This window comes from Aulostomus chinensis, chromosome 22 (genome assembly GCF_037954235.1).
Source record: "Aulostomus chinensis isolate RoL2024-O1b breed Wild chromosome 22, RoL_Achi_v1.0, whole genome shotgun sequence".
NCBI lineage: Eukaryota > Metazoa > Chordata > Actinopteri > Syngnathiformes > Aulostomidae > Aulostomus > Aulostomus chinensis.
In genome coordinates this window covers 2,441,194-2,460,000 of record NC_141341.1, presented here as the reverse complement: position 1 = coordinate 2,460,000, position 18,807 = coordinate 2,441,194, and the positions used below count along the sequence as shown (strand labels likewise).

At 50.3% G+C, this 18,807-nt stretch overlaps 1 protein-coding gene and 1 long non-coding RNA gene across 3 annotated transcripts in view; one reads left to right on the top strand and one right to left on the bottom strand.

Annotated features, from left to right (window-relative positions):
- Positions 1-951: 951 nt before the first annotated feature.
- The window catches only part of LOC147240308 (protein shisa-7-like), a 31,214-nt gene continuing 13,358 nt past the window's right edge, over positions 952-18,807 (top strand). Inside the window, exons 1-6 of one of the 2 annotated variants that reach the window (XM_086193351.1) lie at positions 952-1,233; positions 11,228-13,739; positions 14,219-14,461; positions 14,995-15,111; positions 16,008-16,153; positions 17,877-17,945. In XM_086193351.1, the coding sequence (XP_086049477.1) occupies positions 13,351-13,739; positions 14,219-14,461; positions 14,995-15,111; positions 16,008-16,153; positions 17,877-17,945 (964 nt within the window). In that variant the 5' untranslated portion in view covers positions 952-1,233; positions 11,228-13,350. The remainder of the gene's footprint in view (positions 1,234-11,227; positions 13,740-14,218; positions 14,462-14,994; positions 15,112-16,007; positions 16,154-17,876; positions 17,946-18,807) is intronic. The other variant, XM_086193352.1, reaches the window with a different exon arrangement.
- Positions 1,858-5,870, bottom strand: LOC147240309 (uncharacterized). Its single transcript, XR_015111254.1, has 3 exons — positions 5,791-5,870; positions 4,367-4,408; positions 1,858-1,894 (listed from the first exon to the last, which is right to left on the bottom strand). It is a non-coding gene; the product is annotated as an uncharacterized LOC147240309 (long non-coding RNA).

Below are 18,807 nucleotides of genomic sequence, written 5' to 3'. Positions count from 1 at the left end.
GAGCAACTTTGAAAGTGAACGTTCCTGCGTGAGGGTGTGGTCTCATGAGCCTCCGGCGTTCAAACAAACAGAACCGGTCCGGGCACAAACGGATCCCTATCAGGGAAGTGTTGGGTGTTTTTCCATTCCATTTTTCCAGATTAGCAACGTTCCTCGCTCACAGCAAGGAACGTTCGGCCCAAATGAGGCCACCCGGGTCCTCGCGGTTCCGGCAGCGTGGGGTCTCCTGTTCAGTGGCGTGTTACCTGAGTGTCGCCCAGGCGAATAGCCGACATTTTCCTCCTTGGCTGCCACCATTTTTTTGTCCGTCATCAGAAGCTGATTCCCTCGTTCCCGGGTCGGAACTCTGACCTGAATGCTGTGTTCCATTCACCTTGGAACTTGGAGGTTTGGAAGTGACCTCACAGGTGTGTCCCAGTAGAGGTGCAGTTAAAAACAACGCACGCTTGCGCTGTTTGTGTCTCCGCTGTTAGCATTAGCAGCTAGCTACAGTCTAGTGGCGCCGCTGGTCCGACTGATTTAATGGCAAAAATGTTATAAATAAAGTGCAACAGAAACGGAGGCGTCTTGGCGTCCTTTCTCTCCAGGGAAATGTCCCAGTTGTCTGGGATGCGGCATCGGCTTTACTGGGAACTTCCCAGCGACTTCCAGTAACCCAGGATGAACGCTCAATAAATATAAGATATGAATCATATTTAAAATGTGCCACGGTTTAATTTTCCGGCTGATAAAAGTTCCTCATCCAGAAGAAAGGATGACAAATCATTCCTGGTTATTATTCACATTTACATGGACGCTCCGTCCCCGATGCGCGCGCAACAGGGAATTAATTTACCGACCTGAATCAGCCAATCAGATGGAAGGATCGAACCCTGCCGCTCCGTGATTGGCTGATCATCTGCAGGACCTCGGGAGCGCAAACGTGGGCAATACTGTCCAATCAATGCCTCGGCCAGGGAGCCGTGAGAGCGCAGAGAGAGGAGCACCATCCCGGGAGGTCGCTCATCACCGAGCCGGAGGACGCGCTCCTGAACGCCTCCTCTGCTACACGCGTCCTCCCGGTTACTGTCGGTACCGTTCTCGTGCTGTTGTACCGGATGGGGGGCGACGGGATCGAGGCTCCCCCGCGGCTGATCGTTTCTCTCCTCCAGACACGCGAACTGCCGCGAAACACGTAAGGTGGTGACGCGTTCACGAGCCAGGAACCGTTAACCGGACTCGAGACGACAACAGGTACGTGTCTGTCGGGATGGAGGTGACATGTTTGAGCAGCGGGGGGGGGGTCGCATCACATCTGTTTTATTGTCATTACCCGCTTTTACGGTTGACCTTTATCCACACCGAACCTCCACATTCGCCTGGTTCCTGTCCGGTTCTACCAGGCTTTCTTCTTCATTTTTTTTTTGTTGGGGGGGGGGGGGGTATGGTGGCGCATCTGTAAGACCTTCTGTGTCTGGAGCTCCTGCGTAAAAAAAAAAAAAAAGGGGGGGGGGGGACGTATTCGCTGGTTTTGTTGTCAGCGCGCTGCGGCGCCGCGACACAATGCAACAAAACCCTCCCAGTATGGAGCCCGTGAACGCGGCAGCAGCAGCCAGACTACACATGCACGGTGTGTGTGTGTGTGTGTGTGTGTGTGTGTGAGAGAGAGAGAGCGAGAGAGAGAGAGAGATAACCATGACTGCATCATGCAGAAGAACTTCCTTCTGCGCTGCTGGCCTTACCTAACTTCACCCTGTGGAAGAGTGTGTGTGTGTGTGTGTGTGTGTGTGTGTGTGTGTGTGTGTGTGTGTGTGTGTGTGTGTGTAGGTTTTGTGGATGATATCACCTTGCATATGCTTGGTTGCAGGGCCATGTGTGGTCGAGGATGTGTTTTAGCCAGAGCTGCACACCTACACTTGCGTGAGAGAGAGAGAGGGTGAGAGTGAGGGAGGGAGAGAGAGAGAAAGGGTGAGAGTGAGGGAGGGAGAGAAAGAGTGAGAGAGAAAGGGTGAGAGGGAGGGAGGGAGATGTTTCCACCAAAAACCTGCTGTGGCGCTTCATCTCATCCAGGCTTGGGTCTCTTGACTTCTGCCCGGCGTGTAAGTAAACACGGATGATGTAACATGTTCACACGCATCACCCGCAGCGTCTCCCGAGGTTGGCGGGAGGAAGTGTAAAAGCAATTAAGGCAGAACCGTTTACTGAATTTAAAAACGAGGGATCCGGTAACAGTGAAGTCATCACCTTGTTAGAACGCGGAGAACCCAAAGATCCTCAACCAGAACCTGAGAGGTTTCCCATTGAAAGGCCGATGAATTCTGCTGACAGAGAACCGGCCAGAGGTTTCGCAGGCCGACGTGTCAGAGGAATTCGTGACGGGTCATTTGGCCTTAAATCAGCTGAGGCCTGAATAGGAAAATGACTCAAAATCCATAATCAATGAGGTCAGAACTCCTGGAGACCAGCAGGTCCCGGAGGGACGGCGGCGCCATCGGCTGATTCCGCTCCTTGTTCCAGTTTTTCATCTCCTGATTTCACCCTCCAGGTGGTTTTGTCAGGTTATCAGTTGTTGACCCAAGCGTGTGACGTGCGTGTGCATGTTCAGGCCGTGGTCCGGACACCCGATGAGCTCGCGCTGGCGTCGCTGCTATGAGGTACGAAACAGAGAAGAAGGAAAAAAATCCTCATGGACGACGGCCGTTTGACGGCTGTTTCAGATCAGCGTCTGTGACGAGGAATCGGCGTTTGATTTATGAGCTTCTTCACAATGATTCCAGGTTCCATCAGCTGTAGAACACCTGCGCGCCGGCTCTGAAACATCCTGCAACATCAGTGCACACAGGCCAGGAAGTAACTTTTGAGTACTTGACAAAGAAAGTACTCTTTTTAGGGGAAAGTATTGCAATACTGAAAGTCGTGAGAGTTTTACTGTACGAGTCGTTCATTTGTATGAAAACGCGCCGCTTCAGTAGGATGAATCGACTCCAAACACGAATCAGCTCCTGCCGGCCACACGGCAAAGGTGTGAGGGACGCTCGTGTACAGCGGCGTTGAGCGTTGCATGAGAGGAAAAAGCCATTGCGGAGGAGGAGGAGGAGGAGGAGGAGGAGGAGGAGGAGGAGGAGGCGGCGAGCAAAGCCCCGCGGCAGCCTGACAGACCAGACTGCAGTGCAGCCACGGGGCATGTTGTGTCAGGAGCGGGGGGTACGGCTGCGTCCACCCCTCCCGCCCAGTGCTCACACTCCGGCGCTCCGGTACGGACGCCTACCTTTGAGGGAGATCAACAAGTGGACGCCCACTCTCTGGGGGCTGCTGAAAGGCATTCTGGGAAACGCTGGGAATCTCTGACTGAAGTAGAAGCAGATGCAAAAGTACAGCAACTTGATGACAAAAGCATTGCACATCGGTGCTGGTTACATAACGGGAGAGTTGGTCGGGGGGGTCGGCCGATATTTACCTCGGCTGCAGAGCTCTGTACTCGAGGATTTGAAGTTGTGGTGACTTCAGCTCGCCGGTGGTTGCTGCTGCTGCCCTGTTCTCCCTCCCCGCGTGGTGGAGGAGGAGGTTTGTCTGCAGCATCGCCATCCATCACCGTCGTTTTATGAGTCAGTGGTGATTAATCTGATCGGTGGTGGTCAGGCTCTTAGTGCCCCCCTCCCCCCAAGAGAACGAGATGGAAATGGACGACATTCGTGGAGAAATCACACAATGGCCTTGACTGCACCCCCGGATGTTACTGGCGGCTTGTGGAGAGTCACGTCATCGCCGGGGACGTGGGTACAAATGGTTGTCAGTCGCCTCAGCACACAACCCCCTTCAGGAACACACACTGTTGTGTTTGAACTGTACAAGGCCTCCTCTTCCTGGAACTCCCTCGGAGATGCGATGTGTCTGGTGTAGAAATAGCCTGATCCAGCACCTGTAGGTGGGAAGAAGTACTCACCTTGCAGGGTTTCATTTAAAGGTGAAACCTGCATCCTTTAACTGGTGAACTGCAGCGCTCGACTGTTTTTAAAGTGGCTCTTCTTTCAAAAATGCTTATTTAAAAGTCAACTGAAGTGTCTAGTGATCAATAATTAATAATCAGTTAACTTTTCAGTTAAGATGGATGGAAGGTCGAGTTAGTTTGTGTTGGTCAAAGGAAGGTGCCAGTTTTGGGGGGCAAAATGCGTATAAGTGCGATATCGAGCCGCCAGACAAAGGATGCTAGTTAGCTTAGCAGCAATGAACGCTAGCAGCGAGGTAGTCGAGAAGTACGATGCAAAAATCCTCTAATACACTTTAAATCTAAACAGTCTACCAGTATTAATAGTACTACAGTTGTGTGTAATATTCACTGTGAAAAAAATGGTGTCAGCCTTCAAATGGAACTCGTGAAGTCACGTACAGGAAAGTCTGCGTGTTCTCCTCCTCATTGCTGGCATCACATCTGCATGACAGAGGAAGGTTGTAACAGCGCTTTAGAGGCATCATACAGCTGAAAGAACACTGGCTAGCATTATACTAGCTAACATGGCTAACATTACATTAACTATCCTGGCTCACGTTATCTTAGCTAATCTGACTAACATTACCTTCGCTAACCTAACATGATATTAGCTAACCAGGCTAACATTATATTTACTAACCTGCCTAACATTATATTCGCTAACTTGGCTGACATTATATTAGCTCACCTGGCTAACATTACATTAGCTCACTTGGCTAACACTACGTTAGCTAGCTGGGCTAACGCTTCTCTCTGTGTCTAGAATCCAACGAGTAGTGGTTCTGGGTGAATATCTGACACCAAAATGAAAACATCTTGTTACTGTAAACCGCGAATGCTGAGCACAACTCTAGTGCGATAACGCAAAAACTGTTTTGTAGAAAAGTGTGCCTGATGATTTTTCAAGACAGCCTTCTCTGCTGCTAGCGTCGTTTGCAGCTAAGCTAACCCAGCTAATGGGTCTGGGGCTCCTTTAGGAAGGAGAGGAGGGTCTCTGTCTGTTTGCCTGGCCTTAAAAATGATGTCCATCAAGTGTTTTTCCCCCTCAAAAGTTGGTTTGTTCCTTTAAGATGTAAATGTTAAGGTGTAAAGGTTCACAAAGAGCATAAACTCTCTTAAATTACTACGCATTAACTAAGTGTTCTTACTTGACCCGTATTGCAAAGTGTTAAGATTCCTAAATGACCCATTTATACTGTAGCAGACATTTTTATTCCAAGTTAGACTGGTGCCACGTGGCTGGCCTGGTTGGGCTCGGCGCTGGCTGTTCCCATGCGGGCACTTGGACTGGAGCAGATCTGGAGTCTGCATGTCAGGACTGGAAGCTATTTCAAGTCAGTCACATGCCTCATGCAAGTAGAACAGAGCCTATTATTCACACTTTGGTGGGTTCACTGCTTGGAACTGAGGTGACTGTCAACCTCTTTTCTACTCGTTTTATGCAGGCGTCTCACAGCCTCTTCGTTTCTTTCTGCGTCAGAGTTGATGTGAGGAATCAAAATACTGGACAACAAACTGACGAGATAACGTTTCTGATGCAAGTTGAATCATATTGAGAATATTAATGGCATGTCACTTCGGAGCAAACGATATCGATAACATTAGGTGGCGCTGTGCAGTCAGCCAACTTCACTTCCTGACACCTTGTGAGATGCCTGTGTGACGGCCACAAAAGAGCGCTCTAATACTCAAGGAGCAAACGTGCTAATAGACAATTAGCATCAATGCAGTTGCGTGTACAAGCAAACTCAGGATTTATTAGCATTTAGCACGATAGCTCAGGCAGTGATTCAGCTGCTATGTGTGTGTAAATTTGCTTTTACCAGCGTCTGCAGTGCAGTGAGTGACCTGCGAGCTTCAACTGGCATGTGACTTCTACTTGATGTTCCCTTCGTCTTCGCTGGCCGGTTCTGTGTATGTTTGTGGGTTGTAGCCTTTTCAGTAGCTACTCCTCAGGTTCCCTCTGTCTTGGGATGCTTTGTAGTGGTCTTGGTGGTTGTAGACTAAATATGTTTCAACTTAAGATCCCAAACAACCAATTTTTAGCAGAAAATCAAAATCCAGTGTCAGTATTTGGCTAGTTAGGAGGAGGCCAGATGCTAACGTCCACGATGGCCTGCAGAAATACGTCAACCCTGAATCGGTCTCGGCCCGGACACCGTTTATTTCCATCATTTCAACTCACCTCTCACACAACAAATGAAGTGCGAAAGGATGTGTTTTGTCTCCTAGCAACAATTTAGAGAAATGCTCTGAAAATGAGGTCATCGCTGCTGCCAGAGCAAAAATATACATGGAGCATACATCCACAGCTCGAGGCCAGCTGGTCATTTCCTGGCAGCTCTCAACTCTTTGAGACATTCTGTTGTTTTATGTCCGCAGTGATGGCGTAACTAAGGATCGGTGTTCCTGGGCATGATGTCAGGTCACATCTTCTCACAACGCCTTTGTCTCGTTGTCTTCTGAGACAGTTTGTTGCTGCTTTTGTTGACTTGTTGATTGGGCTCGGCAGTAGGAGAGCCTCCCTGCTCCAGCTAAAGTGACACGCTAAGCGGTTAGTCACAACTCTCAGTCCTGGAGGGGCGCACAACTGGTCTGAGATCTGAAAATGCCCCTCGCCGGACTGACGCCTTCCAGTTGGCTGCGAGGGAGGCGGCGAGGCTTCTTTCTCTCAGCCAGATTATGGCGTGCTGCACACACACGACACCATGTTTAAACGACGCCTTCTGGAGCTGTCAGAGGGACGCCGCTCATTCCGCGCAAAGGGAATAATTATCACCTCGATCAGAGAGCCTAATTACACAGTCGATAATCTCCCGAAAGAAACATTGAGAGTGATTTCACAGGCCGGCCCGTCAGGACTAACGGAGCAAATGAATCTGTGATGACTGTCAGATGTCTCACAGTCGTCAGGATTCACAGTGGCCGCCGCCATCGCCTTCACAGCTACGGTGAGAGCATACGGCGTCATCGACCCGGCGCTTACCAGCCACGCAACCATTGACACATCGCACAACAGCTCTGATTCTCTGTCCATCCAACATGTGTGGACGGGTGAAACCTCACCGGCAGAACGCTTCTGGGGGTTCTGATGTCAGGGCGTCGGCTGGAATGAGCAAACGCAGCAAAGATCTACAGCTTGAGGAGAAAACTTTATTATTAAAATCGAATACCTCACCGAAACGTAACGTCACGCCGCGCAGCTGTCGTGACAACGCGAGGTTAAGTCATGGAGGCTGATGCTGGTACCAGTATCAGAGGGTCAGAGACCAAGATGCACATCAGTGAACAACAAATAATAACAGTAATAAAGTGTTTACTTCTTCCTGCTCCTTTTAAACACCTCATTACAAGTTTTTCTTTGTGAAAACCCCAAGACGAAGTCATGTGATGCGGCTCTGAGTGAAGAGAGGCCATGGTGTTGCTCTGCTGTGGGGTCGTTAAAAATGTCGCAGCGCAAGAAGACGAGAGTCACCGGAGATGTTTTCATTTCAACACAGGAAAACAGGAGGACTTCATGAGGTGCACGTGAACGCACCATGAGGTTTGGTGGAAGGAGTGTGTGTGTGTGTGTGTGTGTGTGTGGGGGGGGGGGTAATGAGAGAAAAAAAGCCACAATTTTATTAGAAAAGGGAAAATTAATACGACAGCTCCTACAACAGAAGTAAACAACATCAAAACAGGCGAGACCCCAGGCGGCCTCCGTGGCAGCTCGTCTCTGGCGCCTGACGTGCCACGAGGTGAAGTATTTTCCCTGATTTTTGAAAACGCTGAGGTACAAAGCAAGAGAGTTGCCGGCGCTGCGTGCGTTCACTCAGCAAAGGTGTCATCTGCCTGTCATATTCGCCGCTCGACCCCCGGACAGCCGCTGACTGAGGGGCTGAAATCAATGGCGAGGACATAATGCAGCGTGATGAGAGCTGATCGAAGCCCTCCATCGCTCCTCCTGCAGCTATCATGTGAAAACCAGGCTGCATTAATGGATTTTTATTTTCTGAACCGGTTTTATTCCGGCGCTGCAGCACAAGGGCAGCGCACCGACCTTTACGGACAGAGTTCACCACGCCGAGCTTCGCCATATTAACGCGGCTGCTGCTGCTGCTGCTGCATGGTCCTGTGCACTGGCACATTTCCCAGCATGCTTCAGATAAAAGGGGGTGGGGGGGTTGAGAATTGGGTGAGAGGAAGGGGGGAGGAGAGGGAAAGGTGGTGGGGAAGCCAGAGGAAGGGAGGAGGAGGAGGAGGAGATGGGGAGCAGATTCATAACAGCAGCAGCCGGCTGACGGCGTCAATATGGACGCCAGCCAGGAGAAGCAGGAGTGAAAATCCCTCCTGATAGTAACAACGGGAGAACATCTCTGTGTTCTCGACGTTCTCTGTTTTCAGCGCTGCAGTGGTTCTCTGAGAGGGAGACGCTTCAGCCCACGCGCTCCCGGAGAGGGAGGGAGTGAATGGATGGAGGGGAGAGTGCACTCGCGCGTGTGTGTGTGTTTTCCAGGGGCCGCTGCTGCGCTAACTCCATGCCCGTCAGGGGACTTCTGTGTCTTTAAAGCTCATGTGTTGCTGCGAGCGAGACTCATGCAGGCGTGTAGTGGTGAGACAGGAACATACAGGGGTCTGTAAACACGTGTGTGTGTGTGTGTGAGCTGTACACGGTTAAGTCAGAGGTGTACTGTTTCATCACATACGAGGCAGGTGTGTATTTTAACGTTCATCCCGTCATCAACATCCTGCTGATGTTTTCATGAGGGATCCACGGTGCTGGAATGTTTTTGCCTGATGTCCTCATTTGGCAGATCGATGACATCATCATCTGTAAAAGTGTTCAGTAAATAAAAGTGTGTTCTCCAACACGCGTGGAAACATTTAAATGTGTGAAGAAGCCCGTCAGGGCTAAAGTCACGGCTGCGAAAGGAAAAACCGGAGCGAATTCTTATTTTGCTGATGACAAAGACGCCGAAGTGATGAAGAGCAGATTTGTCTCCCTCGCCGAGTTTGATTTGATGAACTTAAACATAGAAGGAGAAACACGCTGTGTGTGTGTGTGTGTGTGTGTGTGTGTGTGTGTGTGTGTGTGTGTGTGTGTGTGTGTGTGTGTGTGTGTCTCTGAGCATCGCTCACGTTGGTTTTGTTGCGCTGCTTGGAATCGCGACACCTGAGGTCAGTTTCCTCAGGTACTTGTCTGATGTCGGTATTTGTGATCAGCACCTGTGAAGGTAAATAAACTTTAATTACCCTCAGCTTGTGTACTTCAGTGGTACTCAGTACTTCACCAGGTTGCCTCAGTGGTTCAGTGTTGCCTCCCTGAGGAATTGAACCACAAACCTTCCTGCACTGGAGGGCTCTCAGGGTTATTGAACAGATTTTGTTGCTGCAGGACTGAGTCTGGTCCTCCTACTGGTCTCTGGTGTTGCTGCAGGACTGAGTCTGGTCCTCCTACTGGTCTCTGGTGTTGCTGCAGGACTGAGTCTGGTCCTCCTACTGGTCTCTGGTGTTGCTGCAGGACTGAGTCTGGTCCTCCTGCTGGCCTCTGTTCTCTGGTGTTGCTGCAGGACTGAATCTGGTCCTCCTGGTGGTCTCTGGTCTCTGGTGTTGCTGCAGGACTGAGTCTGGTCCTCCTGGTGGTCTCTGGTGTTGCTGCAGGACTGAGTCTAGTCCTCCTGCTGGTCTCTGGTCTCTGGTGTTTCTCCAGGACTGAGTCTGGTCCTCCTGCTGGTCTCTGGTCTCTGGTGTTTCTCCAGGACTGAGTCTGGTCCTCCTGCTGGTCTCTGGTGTTGCTGCAGGACTGAGTCTGGTCCTCCTGCTGGTCTCTGGTGTTGCTGCAGGACTGAGTCTGGTCCTCCTGCTGGTCTCTGGTCTCTGGTGTTGCTGCAGGACTGAGTCTGGTCCTCCTGCTGGTCTCTGGTGTTGCTGCAGGACTGAGTCTGGTCCTCCTGGTGGTCTCTGGTGTTGCTGCAGGACTGAGTCTGGTCCTCCTGCTGGTCTCTGGTGTTGCTGCAGGACTGACTCTGGTCCTCTTGGTGGTCTCTGGTGTTGCTGCAGGACTGAGTCTGGTCCTCCTGGTGGTCTCTGGTCTCTGGTGTTGCTGCAGGACTGAGTCTGGTCCTCTTGGTGGTCTCTGGTGTTGCTGCAGGACTGAGTCTGGTCCTCCTGCTGGTCTCTGGTGTTGCTGCAGGACTGACTCTGGTCCTCTTGGTGGTCTCTGTTCTTCTGTACCACAAAAAGTACTCACAGCACACAAAGATGCTGTTACTTACACAATATTTATACAAGTGTCTTTTTTGATGGACAGCAGTGTTACAGTGGGCCCCTCCTGCAGGCCACACACACACACACACACACACACACACACACACACACACACACACGGTCAGATGGGTCCATATGGCAGCTGTCACGTCGCCTGGCTTCTGTTTATCAGAATCAGACCACAGCTGCTCCTCCACATACAGAGAGTATGTACACATGAAATATACATACGTGTGTGTATGTACATACATATATACACACATATATGTATAAGTACGTATACATGTATACATTTATATAGATATGTACATGTGTGTATATGTACATATTTACTCACACACACTCATATTTATATATTTATGTAAGTGGGGTCTCAAGCGGGGGGGGGGGGGGGGGGGGGGGGTTCTTCCAGGCACTAATCACACACTTCCTGTGGAATTTGCTCCAAATGAAGCTGCTGCCCATCTGATGGTGTGTGTGTGTGTGTGTGTGTGTGTGTGTGTGTGTGTGTGTGTGTGTGTGTGTGTGTGTGTGTGATTATTCCAGGGTGAGCCAACCCTCAGCAAAGTGCCAACGTTGTGGGGACATTTTGTCCCTCCTAACTTTTAAGAGCTGTTTAAAGGGACCTGATTTTAGGGCCAGGGTCAGGGGTCAAGGGTCAAGGGTCAGGCATTTATCAGTGATGGTCAATCAGATGATCAAAGATTAGCAGATTGATTGAGACAGGACGGAACCATCAGGCCGAGCCTGACTGCAATCTCTGGGCGTTCTCGTGTTCTTGATCTCTGTCTCGTACTTCGGTGCTGCAGAGATGTTCCAGCCTGCCAATCAAGTTCTGATACAAAGATCCCTCGTCGATGTGAAGGTCGGCGTGATGCGACATCTGTCCAGGCAACCACCATCAGAGGTTTCTGACCTCGATGAGTCGGGAAGTCTTGGATTCGTCATTCCAGGTAAAGTTCTTCTCATCAATTTCTACTCACACACTCCGCTTGTGTTCTCTTCCTGCAGTGTGAAAACTGGTGACAACGTGGAGGAACACCGCAGAAGAACCAGTGGAAGCAGCTGGTCTTCCCATCCGGAGCCACTTCCTCTGTCCCCACCGGCTCGCTCTTCCTCAGTTTGTTTTGTTCGGTTGAGTTCCTCGCCTTCTTTCTCTCGTCTGTGCAAAGCAACACTGACACCGGGCGCCAAACTGACTGTGTGAAGACAGAAGCAAAAAACCCCCCAACAGAAACCTGCATCGAGGATCTGGCGTTGGTTCTCGACTCGCCGCCGGGGAGCGTCTTTGCATCGGTGACCGTCCTGGCGTCGGTGTTTGCGCTGCTGCTGCTGTCACCGCTGCGTCTCTCTGATCATGTGTGCAGCGCGGCAGACGAGGCGCCGATAACCGACTCAACGACTCTGACGGACGCCCATGATTGACAGGCTGCACGGGCCAAACACATAAATACTCCAGCGCCGCCGCCGCCATGCCGCCGCCGCTGCCGCCACTGCCACCACTATCTCAAAGGCTCGGAGATTTTGCGTCCGCGCTGTGAAACACTGTTGACACTTTCCTCTCCTTCTTCCAGCCTCTCTCTCCCATCTGTTTCTTCCACTCGGCGACGCGATGCTGAACGAGCTGAAAGGCCCTTTATCTGACCCCCGTGACCTCGGCGACCTCTCTTCCTTTGAATCCACGACTAAACATGCAACTGAAACCCTTTCACTGTATTTCCTTTCTGACTGTGGAAGGAGATTGTAAGAGAACATAACCTAAAGCCATACAGAACACCAGCCATACTCTCACCATGCTGAGGATCCCCGTGAGAACGTGATCTTCTACGGTGCACGCACACGTTCAGGGAGCTCCGCCCCACATTTGTACGTTTGGACGAAAGTGCAGCTTTCTACGTTTTTTCTACCTGCTTCTTTCTTAGTGACCGGACGGTCTGTGAACCCGTCGTCGTCGCCTCGTCTTCTTCTGCGCTGACGGATGAATCCGGACATTTTCATGTCTGCGCTGTGGGCGGAACCGCGCTGCCCTGCTAGAACCGGGCCCAAGCCTTCCTTTGTTCTCTTCTGTTGGGCCAAGTTGAACTCCGAGCAGAGACACTCGCACAAGGATCTCCGACGCACATAGATCCTGTTTTTAGAGCCGCCTGTCGCTCCACGTTCTCGTCTCTTCTGTGAATGCCTTGACTCTCAGCTGCTGGCGTTTGACGCTACGTTTATCCCTCCACCCGATTCCCTCATTTACTTCTCAAATTTTTACCAAAATTTGAAGCAAACTGACCTTTATTGACTCTTTAGAAACTTTTCCTGGTGCAGGTTGTGAATGTGAGGCAAGAGAAACCTCCCATCCTCTTGTTCACCAGAAGAGAAAGAAACAACAACCAACCCCCCCCCCCCCAAAAGAAACAGAAGCGATCTTAGACGCCGCCAGCGCTGTTGTTTACTGAGCTCCGACGCTGAATTTGATTTCAAGGGTTTTTTTTCCTCACTGGACAACAAAAGTGCCAAAAGTAAGATTACATTCTGTTGAAGCTCATCGAAAAAAAAGAATAAAGTTTACATTCAGCGTTCAATGTTTACAGACGTACGTTTTCCACTCTTGCATGAATCGTAAATTGCGTGCCATAAATCACCCCCAGGAAGCGCATCAGCGGGAGGCTGGCGGCGAGGGAGGGGCGCTACATTCACAGTTTACACTTTCTCATTTTGTTTACAGAAATGTAAAACGTGACTGCCTGTTGTCGTTTTTGGCCAACAGGCTGTAAACGCGTCGAGCGACAGACCAAAACTAAACGTCTGATTTCCTGCTGCCATCAAACTCAACCACATTGTTCCTGTGAGGAGAGGAAGCGGCTCCCACAGGCCGCTCGTTCAGGGCCTACACACTCGGAAAGACCTCAATGTTTACAAAAGCTGCTGACAGGAAGGAGAAATGTTTACATTCAGATGAACGAATGAAACGTCTTTCATGAAAACCTGCTGAACTGTGCACCCGTGCAGCGAGAACGCAACAAAAAGGGATTAAATCACCCGACTGGGAACTTTTCGTGCCGAGGATTTTTATAAGTCGGCCATCTTGGAAGAAGATTTTAAGCTGTGTTCTTTTTTATTAAACTGCTCAAGAACTTGATAAAACAATGAGACCTACAATTCCAAGAGGGATGTTTTGCCTCTCTCTCTTGCTTTTTTCCTGCCTTGCTGTTTCCACGGTAACCATCACCACGGAGAGACGCGCCGTTGATGTCAGGACTCTGACGAGCAGTTCTGGCGCCGCCGGTAAAACCAGCGCCACCTTGTTCCTCCTGACCGGCTACAAGCGGCCGCCGCCCACCGGAGCCAAAGTGGCGCCAAAGGCAGCCGAGGTGGAGGACGGAGATGACGCAGCAGTTATGGCCGAGCTGCCGCCGAAGCCCCTCCCCCAGACCATGCTGCCACGCAACATGACGGCGGAAGCCCTGAAGCCTCCTCTGGGTGCGGCCCAGGTGGCCCCGCCCCCCAGGCAGCTGGTGGACGTAGACGTGTGCAGGTAAAGGTGTTGTGTTTCAGGTTGTCAAGCTGCACTCGCTGGATTTGAAAGAGACGAGCTTGAATCTGCGTGTTCTCTGACTGCGTAGGCCGCGTCACTCCGGATGCCCCAACCTGATTCTTCTCCTCCTGCAGCTCTGATCTCGATCTCACTGAGGCTCATATTTTGCACTGAGAGGCGTCTTGCTGTTGCTAAGCAACATCTAATCAGCTCTAAATCAGTTGTGTGTTGGCGGGGAGGTTCACGCTGCTGCGGCCATCCACCGCCGCTATCACACACAATCAAGCAGGAATGTTCACTCGCTCTCGATTCAATTAGTCACTGAATGACATTTTGTTAAAATATTGGAGCAGAAACAACTAAAGCCAGTTCCTTCATCCGTTATTGGCATCCTGCTCTCTGATTGGACCGATGAGAAAAAAAACCCAGGTGCTCTCGGTGGTCTAAAGGGTTCACATTTGTGCTGCCTGGTTCTGCAGGGGGTACTTTGACGTGATGGGGCACTTCGACAGCACCTTCAACTGTTCCAAGGGCAGCTACATCTACTGCTGCGGAACCTGTCACTACCGCTTCTGCTGCGAGCACCAGCGGAACCGTTTGGACCAGGACTCCTGCACCAACTACCACTCGCCGGTCTGGGCCAACACGCAGGTCCCCATCACCGCACCTGCCGGCAACAAGCCCGACCCGGACTTTGAGACGCTGCAGCAGCACAACAGCAGGTCAGAGACTCACTCCCAGAGAGGTCTTGCGTGAGGACTCGCCATCGCGCCAGTTTCCGTTCAGTCGCGTTTCACAAAGTGAATTAATTCAGAATCCGTTCTTCTTGGTGTATCCAGAACCCAGAAAAGACCAGCAGCTCACTGACGGTGCTGGAGCCCCAAGGTTCACAGCAGCAAAACTCTATTAAAGATACAAGATTTTAGAAGTCGAGGTTGTAAAAGTACTCGCAGAACTACAAGCAGTCATGAGGCTGAAGCAGTGTTAATATTCCATCTTGTCTTGTGCATTTGTATCCCTCTTAGAAACCCAAGTATTTGATTCTCACCAGGACAGACTGTGGTCGCCTGATGGTCGAACCGCCATCAGCCTTCGTGCCGTTTCACCAGATTTGATTCTGTATTTATTTTCTGTTTCGCCGCTCAGTACGAAGACCCAAGCAAAGGAGCTGAGCTGCGACGTGATGCAGTGAAAATACTTTGGTATAACAGTTTTCCTTTTCGTGCGAGCTGATGCGGTTTTCTCCTGGTTGCAGTACTGCCTACGTGATCGGCGGAGTGATCTCCTTCACGCTGGTGGTGGCCGTCGGGGTTCGGATCGCCTTCAGTAAGGTGGCGCGTCGCCCCCGCAACAGGGACATCAACATGCCCAGGTCAGCCCCGTTCACGTCATCGTTCTGAGTGGTTCTGTGAGTGTTCTGCAGGTTAGTAGTTAGCTAGTAATGGTTCCTGATTGAAGGAACACGCCGGGCTCTTCAGATTTTCGTTGCCAGGGTGAGACGAGAAGATGGAGGTTCTTCTCTCGTCTGCGCTGCGCCAGGGAGCTGAGACCCAGGCCCGTTAGCTTAGCACAGCAAATGATAGCTGATACAAAGTGTTAGCGTAGCTCAGGACCAGGACGTTGGAAGGAAAAGTGCACTCACGCCGTTTTTTTCAGGTATGCTAACGTTGCACCGCAGGTCTCGGGAGGGCAGTGGCTTCCCTCTCAGACAGCACGTTTAACTCAGGAAGTGAAGCTGACAGAGTTTGGGGTCACATGACTCTTGTTCCCGCTACCAAGTAGAAGTCAAAGATTTGTTTTAAAGCTCTGAACCATGTGACACCACCGTATAAATTCCTCTACTCCTCCTTCTCCTCCATCCATCCACTTCCCCTGTGAAACTTTTAGTCGTGAAAAAAGAAGAGTTTTCAAGGTCATGGAAGACCTTGAAAAGCCTGGACATTTTATAAATGCCTGATTTATGGTAGAGAATATGAAGTTCAGCAAATACAAAAATACTTTAAAATACTTTTTATCTCATCAAATCCTTAGATTTTGTCAGGAATTGTACTTCAATGTACTGCAGTGAAATTGAGTCCTGGTCTGATTTTGTTGTGTACTCAGAGGAAGTTGTGGACTTTTATTGGCTGGGATGTGTGTTTGTTTCCCCAGAGACGGTGGGGAGTCGGCCGAATGTATTTTAATGTTCTGTTGCGTTCACTCCTCCTCGTCTTTCTGACCTTTTGTCTCTCCCTCCATCATCCCTCCATCCTTCCTTTGCTGCGTCAGGTCGCTGGTGGATATTTTGCGTCACCAGTCGAGTCCTGTCCAGCCGGGAGAGAGGAACAACACCACGGTTCTGACCACCACCACCTCGGATGGACGCACGTCCAAAAACCTCTACACGCCCGTCCTGCAGAGCAAAGACAACCGCAGTAAGTGGCGGCGTTACCTTCAGGTCGGCGAGTCAGACAGGGTCATGACGTCCTCGGGGACACGGACGGGCGTTTCAGCTCAGCATCAGAACGAAACATCGCACTTCAGCTGGAAGACGTTTGTCGTGGCTGAGTTGTTGCCAGATGCTGCCGAGGTGCTAATCTCAGATAGTCTCAGTGGACCTCTGTCTCTGGATGGAGCAGAAAGTTGGTGCCCAATTATAATCCCTGTCCTAAGAAGTCCTCCTGGCTCATGCAGTTCTCTGTGTCTTGAAGTGATGTACTTCTAGTACTTCTACTTCTAAATACACAGCAGCTGCTGCTAATGAACCATTTCACTTCACAGTTGCTTGTCATCTGGACGTTGGCAGCCAGATTTGCTATTTTATCTCACTGGATTCCTAATAATCATTTCAGTAACAAAGTAAAAAGGACACAAGTACTGTCAGCAAAATATCTTTCTAAAATATCAAAAGTAAAGGTAATTATTAGTAAAAAATGGGCAAATTGAAGTTCTGTATTTATGACATGTTTATGACACGATGGCGAATCGTGATGTGCAGTGGAAATTCCTGCTAAAAATTCAGATTAGGTAGAAAGAAAATGAGTGAACGCGGTGGAACAGCGACGGCTCCCCCGGTGACCGGGAGGAGGATCTCTGTGTTGAGTTCCTCGCACCAACGGTGGAAACACGCAGGATTTCTTGTGTGCAGCAAAAAACATTGTGCTGAAACGTCTCAGAGACAGATTCAAGAGACGTCTCAGCCGCCATGCTCACATCGCTCCTCCCCTCTCTGTCTCTCTCTCTCCCTCTGTTTCTGTCTCTCTCTCTCCCTCTGTCTCTCTCTCTGTCTGTCTCTGTTTCTCTCTCTATCTCCCTCTCTCAGTCTCTCTCTCCCTCTGTCTCTCTTTCTCTGTCTCTCTCTCTCTCCCTCAGTCTCTCTCTCTCTGTCTGTCTCTGTCTCTCTCTCTGTCTCCCTCTCTCAGTCTCTCTCTCTCCCTCTGTCACTCTGTCTCTGTCTCTCACCTCATGAGTCTCTCCAGGATCTTGCTCTTTTTGCAGAACTGTTTTTTTTTATTCCATGGTGAAAGTATTATTTGCAGTACTTGAACTGCTACAAATATGTACGTGGAAGTGTTTGTATTTCAGATCAGAACCAAATGTCTCACATCTTTAATGGAGACGAAAATCTCGTCGTCTCTCTGGAGGTTAATAATGGACACAAAGACCCACGACGTAGACAGACAGAAGACATCAAGAAAGGCTCATTCCTGGAGGGACTGTCCTGTCTCTCTCTCTCTGTCCTGTCTCTCTCTCTGTCCTGTCTCTCTCTGTCCTGTCTCTCTCTCTGTCTTCTCTCTGTCCTGTCACTCTCTCCGTCCTGTCACTCTCTTTGTCTTCTCTCTGTCCTGTCTCTCTCTGTCCTCTCTCTGCCCTGTGTCTCTGTCTGTCCTGTCTCTCTCTCTTTTACTTCTCTCTGCCCTGTCTCTCTCTCTGCCCTGTCTCTCTGTCTGTCCTGTCTCTCTGTTGTCTCTCTGCCCTGTCTCTCTCTGTCTCCCTCTCTCTCTCTCTCTCTGTCCTGTCTCTCTCTGCCCTGTCTCTCTGTCTGTCCTGTCTCCCTCTCTCTCTCTCTCTGTCCTGACACAAATGCTTACTTGACACACACCTCTCTTGTCTCTTGAGTGGTCGTCCATCAGTTTGTTGGCTCTGCTCTCTCTGCAGCTGGAAACTTGCACCACCATTTTAACCAGCAGGGGTCTGCTTCCAGTCCCAAACACTCCGCTACCATTGGTAAGCGTCCTGGTGAGCAGCACGGTCCAGCGCAGGCGGCAGCGGCGGCGGCGGCGTGCTGCCCGGCCGGACGTACGGCCTTACTGTACCACCACACTGTCTGTCTGTCTCTGTTGGTGTGACAGCCTGTTGTCCTGCGCTCTTAAAGGGATACTTCAACCAAAAACTGTCATTTGACTTTCAGGTACTCGCGGTTAGATGTCTCGGTGCCACAAAGACTTTGGTGGCTCCACAAGTCAGAAAACACCAGCTGCATATTTTTAGCTTGAAGCTAACGGAGACGGCCTATTGGTCCTCACTCGCTCATGCAACCACCTCACCGGAGGGCTTACGGTTAGTTTGGTGCACAGTTCAAAGTATTTAGGAGTTAGTGAGCATACGACTGGAGAGAGCAGGCGCGGCTCATCTCCCGGGATTCTTTTGGTAGCGTTGCTGTCGTTAGTAGTTGGTGTCCATTAGCCTCGAGCTAATAAAGTACAGCTGATGTTTTCTAACTTCTAGAATCACCAAGAGGTCGTGCTGGGGGGGGAACGCCATGTTTGTGAGACCGAGACACCCAACTATGAGTCTGTCGCCGTCTTCCCATAAATACACTTTGACGTTTGCCATTTTGCTTTTCATTGAAACAGCATCATGTAGAAAAACTCCCCCAAATTTTTGAAAAGAAAAAGTTCTCATGCTCTCTTGAGGTGGTTTTTGCCTTTTTGGAACAGAGAAAATGTGCAAAACTGGAGGAACACACATCTGTTCTCCCGGTTCTTCCCAAACTTTGTCTTTCTCTGCAGCCAAAGAACCATCATAACTCCTCAAACTGAAGGTAATTCCTCAAGAACCCTGTCCTGTTCTCACTGGTAACCTTCCA